The sequence below is a fragment of the Euphorbia lathyris genome, chromosome 7 (assembly GCF_963576675.1).
Source record: "Euphorbia lathyris chromosome 7, ddEupLath1.1, whole genome shotgun sequence".
Taxonomy (NCBI): domain Eukaryota; kingdom Viridiplantae; phylum Streptophyta; class Magnoliopsida; order Malpighiales; family Euphorbiaceae; genus Euphorbia; species Euphorbia lathyris.
Genome location: NC_088916.1, coordinates 8786106 through 8794353, shown reverse-complemented (window position 1 = coordinate 8794353; position 8248 = coordinate 8786106). Strand labels below are relative to the sequence as shown.

General features: G+C 36.8%; 1 protein-coding gene across 1 annotated transcript; it reads right to left on the bottom strand.

Moving 5' to 3' along the window:
• Positions 1-978: 978 nt before the first annotated feature.
• LOC136201038 (uncharacterized) lies at positions 979-4646 on the bottom strand. Its single transcript, XM_065991586.1, has 5 exons — positions 3437-4646; positions 3208-3331; positions 2795-3085; positions 2576-2683; positions 979-1671 (listed from the first exon to the last, which is right to left on the bottom strand). Exons 1-5 carry the CDS (start codon positions 3622-3624, stop codon positions 1150-1152), a joined length of 1233 nt encoding a protein of 410 aa, XP_065847658.1. The 5' UTR covers positions 3625-4646; the 3' UTR covers positions 979-1149.
• Between the last annotated feature and the right edge of the window lie 3602 nt (positions 4647-8248).

The window sequence follows — 8248 nt, the reverse complement described above, 5'->3', positions numbered from 1 at the left end:
TCAACCTTCAGCCTTAAAACCTTAGTTTCATCACATCAAAATAGCAAGACATTACCAATGTCTAACTTTAAAACACAAAAACTTATCTTACCCTATTGACCTCCCCTTTGATTTTTCGACTCGACTTGACTCTCCAATCATTATCGATAAACACCATCCTCCTTGTACTTGGACTCTTTACTTTTTTTACCATGTATGTATTTATGCGACCAAAAGGCAACAGTTATACCTTCTGAAAGGCCAATGTCCAAAGACATTTGCTCTTTTATGTTGCACCTCAATTTCGAACATGAAGGAGCTACCAAACTTTGAAGCAATGGCGGTACATCAGCAGCAGCATCGAAATAGTACCTAACCTTGCTTGGTTTCATTCTTGAGAGAAGATATCATGCAAAACATTTTCTCGAGGTTACCTGCCTGGGCTTTTTCTTCGGCAGTTTGTCACTACAAGAAAACAGTGAGTTAGCAACCGAATTTTCGGTTGCTAATTCGGTTGCGAATGCTAATTAGCAACCGGAATCTAACATTTAGCAACCGAATCATTTCGGTCGCTAAGTAGCGTGTTGGTAAAACCACCAACCTGTTATTTTCATTATAGGTTGCTCATTTAGCAACCGAATAATCGGTTGCAAACTGCGGTTGTAAATTCTGCGACCTGTTTTTGCGACCGAATCAGGTTGCTAACTGGCAAACAAACACCATGCATCACTTACCGTTTACCGACGAATTTCAACAGAATTTTCGTCGGTAAAATTTTGGATACTTTCTCTCGTCAAATTTCCATACGGACTGCACTAATATATTTCGTCTGTAATTAATGAGAAATTATTTTATTTTATTTTATTTTATAATTACAACCATAATTGCAAGTAAACTTCTTAATAAATTCAATTAATAGTATTCGTGAAACTAGAACTTCATATTTATAAATAAATATGTGATATTGTAGTCAAAAGACATAAATATCGAAATGTTATAGATTAGCCTAAATAAGCTGAAGACAAAATATATAGCTAGAATGCCCTAACACCGCTATGGTTAACCTAATAAGTTAAGTCAAAAGAATAGTCAATGTTGCCGGCGGTGGATACCCTTACGAACCAAAAAAATAAGTTAAGTCAAAAGATATACCATAGTCCAACACCTAGATTAACCCAAGTTAGGGCTACACTCTAACCTCCGTACACTCGCCTGAAGTCCAGTGATAGCAATCTGAATTTGGCTAATAGCTGGGCCCATTTGTGTCTCTATATTTGTCATTCTCTCCTGTAGATGTCTCATATCACTTGCATTAGCAAGCAAGTGTATACCTTCAACTAATCGATCTTGACGTTCATTTACTTGCTCTAGATGTGTTATAAACCCGCTCCTTTCATCATTGAACCCATTAAGGCGCTCCTGTACGGTCTCAAGTGTGGCTCTTATTTCATGAAGTTCAGTACTGTCACCTAAATTAGATGCACCAACAGAACTTGAAGAAGATGATGCTCTTGAATTTCTAGGACGTCGGTCATGATAATACTGGGAAGCAGCTGAACCTAGTCCAAAAATTTCCCCATCCTTATTTACCCCACCAGCTGCCTGGTAAAACGCACGTAGTTCATCAATAGAACCAACAAGTTGCTTAGTAGTCTGTTCAACTTCAACTTGGGTAAGATTTTCATAAGCTTCCTACAATAAATAGAACCAATGGAAATTAGAAACATGTTGCATTTAGTTTGATAATTAAAAACAACACAAGGCAATAAGATGTTGCTGAAAAATGCAGCAAGATATTGATGGCTACTAGGATACAAAGACTCTGAATGAAAAGGAAAATAAACAGAATAAATGATAACATGTTCTATTATAATTGTACTCAATAATAGGAGTGAGTCTATTGCCTCCACAATCAAGTTCCATAATATGAGGAACCTTAAACAAAGATTCTAAATCCATGGATCAATTAATCATGAAACCACAAAATAAAGTAAAATAATAAAAGGATAAATAGTAAGGAGTGAGAAGTGATTTTATCCATTTCAGGATTCAATAAATATAAATGAATCCTAACTAGTAAATAATAGAAAAGAGAAGTTTAAAGGCTCCTTTTAATGCATGTTCCAAACACATCAGACACCAAATAACCAAACCATGGATCAACACCAACAACAATACCTAGTTTATGTAATGCATGTTCCAACAAACCCAACAATGATTGAAGATGACATTACCAATCATTCTTTCTTTTTAGATACTTCCTGTACAATAAAAGAGGTTTGGCAATTTTAATTTAAGTCTTGAAAGTATTTTTTTCATATTAGTTGCATGGAAAGTATATGACTTTGCTATAAAATAAGCACGTTTTCACCCACCTACCACTCTACTATATATTTCACACTTCTCCTATACTAATCTTCAGTTGGATTATAATTCTCAATGAGAATCAATCATAATACAAGATAAATTTAAACAAAATAGAAGCATCTAAAAAACTTGCAACAAATTCATTTTCAGACGACAAACACAACTACCTTAAATGCCTGTAAATAACTTATATATTAACATATAAAAATAGATGTATACAACTACTTACTTGGGTTTTTCTACAACGATCGTTAACGAATGTAACTCCGTCGTGATCTTTTGTGTGTGCCCACAAGAAGAACTGATCTGGATTCAAGGGCTTACCTATCTCTTTTTCCTAAACAAAATATTGATTAGTATCAATTCACAAAGTAGAGACCTTAACACGGTAGAAACTCTAACACATCAAATTCTTTTACACAATAGGATAAGGCCCAAATCTACTTACAAGTTGTTGCGCAGTTTTTGCATGAGATACCGAACCTGTAGTATGAGTACCTTTTGCTACTCCATCTTTTCCAAGCCTTGTTTTCTTGGCTTGCTCACTTATTCTCTTAAAAGCAGCCGAGTCCCATACACGCCACCAAGCATCCCATACATCTCTAGGGCACCAAGGAGGCATTATGTCCATCTTTCGCACACCATTCATTATACCAGCATATCGTTCCTTGAGCTTAGCAATGAATGCTTTCTTTATTATGTCATCTGAATACATAGAAGAGTCCCATACACAATCCTTCTGCACATATTTCAATAAGTAGATATGTCCATGGTGTTAGGGAAGACAACAGTACTAAAATGTAAAATAAACTGATTATGTAGGTTAAATCTAATTATGTTACTTTCAAAATTCTCTAATACCTTAAACTCCTCCCAATACTTCTGTAGAATAGCATCTGGTATCATTTTGTATTGCCATGCTACCGCTTGTGGATATTGTTGGACGATAGAAGTGATCAACGATGCAATGTGGTTGTCAATAATCCTGCATTACATTAAATAAAACGATAAAGGCAAATAAACTAATGTTGATAAACTAACACATTATCCAACAAAATAACATTATGTATTTGTAATCAAGTGAAAGCACCACAATGAATTTGTTATTAGCATCTCTAGGAGCACTGGATGTTGCATTCCTTCATGGACCCAAGTGTCGACGTGTTCTATTAGAACAAGGAGTGGAACCTCTAAGAGTGGTAGGTGAGGGAGGCGGAACAGGCGACTTTGACCGTGATGGACCAGAAAGAAAATTAGGCAAATCCATATGTTGTGCATGTGATGAAACAATAGGCGAGGGAGGCAGAACAGGTGACTGTGACCGTGATGGACCAGCAAAAAAGGTAGATGGATCCGAATATGGTGAACGTGACAAAGCAAAAAGTGGGGGAGATTGGACAGGAGATTGTGACCTTGATGGACCAGCAAGCAAGGTAGGCATATCTAAAGGTTGTGAACGTGATGAAACGACAAGCGGGGGAGGCAAAATAGATGACTGTGAATGTGATGGACCAACGGGTGGGGGATGTGGAACAGACGATTGTGGCTCTGATGGACCGAAAGGGGGTGTAATTGGGACATGTACTGATGTGGGTGGTGTAGAAGGCTCTTGCGTAGATGAAGGTGTTTCATGCGTAGATGGTTGTGGAACAAGCGAATGCAAGTAACTAGGTATGCTGAAACGTGAAAACAACTTTTTGGTTTTCACTATCGATTTCCCTTTAAGTTGTGTGCGCTTATCACCATGTCCATCCTGGCCTCCAGGTGAAACCATCCTGTAGAAAGTGTAAGAAAATCCATATCAGTCTGTAACACTAGTATATCAATTCATATAACAAAAAGTTTAGAAAAAATAAAGCAGCAAACGAAGGTCAAAGTTGCAGGCAGCAAGCAGGTTCATCAAAAAGTTAATAAATACATAAATAAAAGATCAGTAATTGAGAAAATAGACCAAGTTTTGAAAAAATGAAGCAGCAAACTAAGTCCAAAGTAAGGTAAAAGTTACAAACAAAAACAAAAATACCACACATAACAACGTTAATTTAATTGATAATTAATCACTATCATCATCACTGAGATTGATATCATCGTCTGAATCAGCACTAAGCTCGGTCTCGGTATCTGTTTCAAATGTAGCTTCTTCTTCTTCCTCTTCTTCTCCTTCTTCTCCACTTTGTCCTGGAATCTCAAAATAAGGATCATTATCTACATCATTCAATGGAATATCATCTTCATTTGAAACTTCAACTTCAATTAGTTGAGCCTCTTCTTCTTGAAAAGCATCATTGTTAGTGGCGACCTTATTCTCAGGTATGTCAAAGACCCCTCTAGCTTTAACACTACAAACGACAGCCCAATCAACCTTATCACGCTTCAAAGAAGGATATGAAGTGAAGTATACTTGTGTCCCTTGCAATGATAAAATGAATGGCTCGTATTTTTTAAAATTCCGCTTTGTATTTACTTCAACAATGTTGTACCGATCATGAACCCGAATACCAGCATTTGGTGTAGGATCAAACCATTTGCATTTGAACAACACCGTTTTTTGAACCGGCAAACCAAGATAAGAGACTTGTATTATCTCGTCGATTACTCCATAATATTCAACACCATCTCCAAAGACGTAAACACCATTGTTAGAAGATGACCGGTCAAGACTATGCATTGTTGTGTGAAATCTATAACCATTCACAAAATAAACATCGAAAGACATCGCTATTCCGGACGGTTTATAAGCCAAATTGGCAACACACTTGTTCTCAATGACATTACTTTCGCACTGTTGAAACAAATGAAAGTTGATATCAATAAAGAGGAACTTAATGATGTATACAGGTAGCAATTATTAACAAGTTAACTAAGACTTACAAACTCTGAAAACCAACGGGTGAAGTTTTTTTCAACCTCTGATTCGATGGTTGCATTATTAGAACCGGGTTGTAGGCTTCGCAAATGATCCTTATATAACCTAGTGTATTTAACAATTCAAGACATGTATGTGAATATAACCAACAACGTTCAATTGTAAAGTAAAATTGTAAGAAACTTACTCCACATATGGCCTAACTTCTGCACAATTCAACAATATGTAAGAGTGAATTGCAACATGCTCCTTTTCATCCAACCATCTTATTTTAGCACGTCCACTGTAGCGACCATTGTAAGAGAATATCATCAAATTCGATTTATCAATAACATCATCATCGCCTCCATCATCATTGCGAGGAACTTTACGGTGGCGTGTGTAGACTTGTGGCTCAAAGTAGTACGAGCAGAAGTTGGATGACTCTGCTACTAGGTATGCATTACATATTGAACCTTCAACTTGTGCTTTGTTTTTTACATTTTTTTTCAAGCGGCCTAGAAACCTACATATAAATGAAGTTTAGAATGAAAATGGGAAGAAAATGTGAAATATGAAGGCAAGTTGAGAGTTAGAATACCTTTCGAATGGATACATCCATCGAAATTGAACTGGACCAGCAACTTTGGCCTCGTAAGGCAAATGTATCGGAAGATGCTCCATTGAGTCGAAGAATCCTGGTGGAAATATCATTTCTAGTTTGCAAAGAATGATTGGGATTTCATCTTGTAAATGTTCCATATCATTAACTTTGATCACATTTGCGGTTAAGTTTTTGAAAAAACAACTCAACTCTGTAATAGCTTCCCAAACATTTTTGGGAAGATTTTCACGAAAAGCAATCGGGAGTAAACGTTGCATGAACACATGACAATCATGGCTCTTCATACCGAATAACTTAGCTTTCTTATCATCAACGCATCTTCCTAAGTTCAAGACATACCCATCTGGAAATCTCAGCAACTTAACCCAATCACACACTAACTTTTTTTGATTTTGACTTAAGGAGTAGCAAGCTTTAGGGTATTTACCAGTGATAGCATCCTTTAGAAGTTCAGGCCTATTACAAAATAAACCAATGTCTTCACGAGCTTTAGCATTATCCTTCGTTTTACCCTCAATGTTCATTATAGTATTGAAGACATTTTCGAATACATTTTTCTCAATGTGCATTACATCAAGATTATGACGGATCAGATTAGTTTTCCAATAAGGAAGATCCCAAAAAATGCTTCTCTTTTTCCACCCACAATTTGGGCCACATATTTGCTTGTTCACACGTTCTGAATCAGGTTCAGTAACTCTCAACAACCCCAACCTTTGTATTTCAGATAAAACCTGCTGGCCGCTCTTTATGGGTGGAGGACGCCTTCTCTCAACACAATTATGTCTGAACTTAACCTTGTTATTTCTGTATGTATGATTCATAGGCAGAAACTTACGATGATTATCAAACCATGATGTTTTTCGACCGTTTGGCAATGAGAAAGCATTTGAATGTTCCATACAGTAAGGACATGCATTTTTTCCAGCAGTAGTCCATCCTGACAACATTGAGTAAGCTGGAAAGTCACTGATAGTCCACATCAAAGCAGCTCGAAGTGTAAAGTTTTTCTTCAAGGAAACATCATAAGCATCAACTCCCTCCTCCCAAAGATTCATTAGCTCATGTATCAAAGGTTACAAAAACACATCTATCTTCTGCTTCGGGTTATTAGGTCCTGGAACTAGGGCCGTTAGGAACATATACTTATCCTTCATGCACATCCATGGAGGTAAGTTATATGGAGTAACAATGATAGGCCAAGATGAATATTGTTTACCAGATTGTCCAAATGGTTGAAATCCATCGGTACACAGCCCTAACCTGACATTACGAGGCTCAGCTGCAAATGACTTATTCATATGGTCGAACTGCTTCCAGGCCTCTGAATCACATGGATGACACATCGTTTCCTCATCACATACATGACTATGATGCCACCTCATATGCTCAGCAGTCGCTTTAGAAGCATATAATCGTCTTAGCCTCGGAGTTAGAGGAAAGTAAACCATCTTTCTGAAAGGAATCAATTTGCATCTCACTGAAACACGTCTTTTCTTGTACCTCGCATGCCCACATACCTTGCAATTTAATAAAGCAATATCGTCCTTCCAGAACAACATACACCCCTGCACACAACAATCTATTTTTTCAACAGGCAAACCAAGACCTTGAATTAGTTTCTTGGTCTCGTAAAAGTTTTTTGCCATTTTGTTACCCGTCGGTAGTGCTTCATGGATTGCCTCCAAGATGGAGTCGAAACTTTTTTCTGTCATATGGTTCTCAGACTTGATATTTAGCAGTCGAGCCATCATCGATAAAACATAATGGTTTTCACATCCAACATATAGTTCTTCGTCCAAGGAACGGAGCATGTCGAAGAATTTTTGAGATTGGGGATTGGGCTCCTCTTCTGTCATTTGTCTTTGAAGTTCAGGCCCAGCAGCATCGAACACACATTGTCGAAAAGGACGACTTGTATCAGGTTGATGATCATATACTGATTCTTCAACTTGTGTAGAGGAACTACTGTAGTAGGATTCTCCATGATTAACCCACTCGAAGTAGTTAGGAACAAACCCATGTCTATACAAATGCACCTTGCAATCACTTGGATGTTGGAAACATCTATTCACACACCTCGTACAAGGACACCGAATATGTCCCTCACTCATCAATTGAGGTTTACTTAATGCAAAATGCACAAATTGATCAACCCCATCTATAAATTCTCTAGTCATTATACCGTTGTTATACATCCACATTCTATCCTCGCGAACCATTTTGTTCAACCTATACCTTGTGATTAAATTCAAATATTATTCGAAAAAAAGGTTAAAATTAGCATAATAATTACCATCAATTTATAATAGAAATCTTTTAAGGTGAAACATGTTTTCTAAGGTAAAACATATTTTTTAAGGTAAAACATATTGAACAATTACCATCAATCATTTAAAATAAAACAGATTTTTTAAAACTAAGATTATATC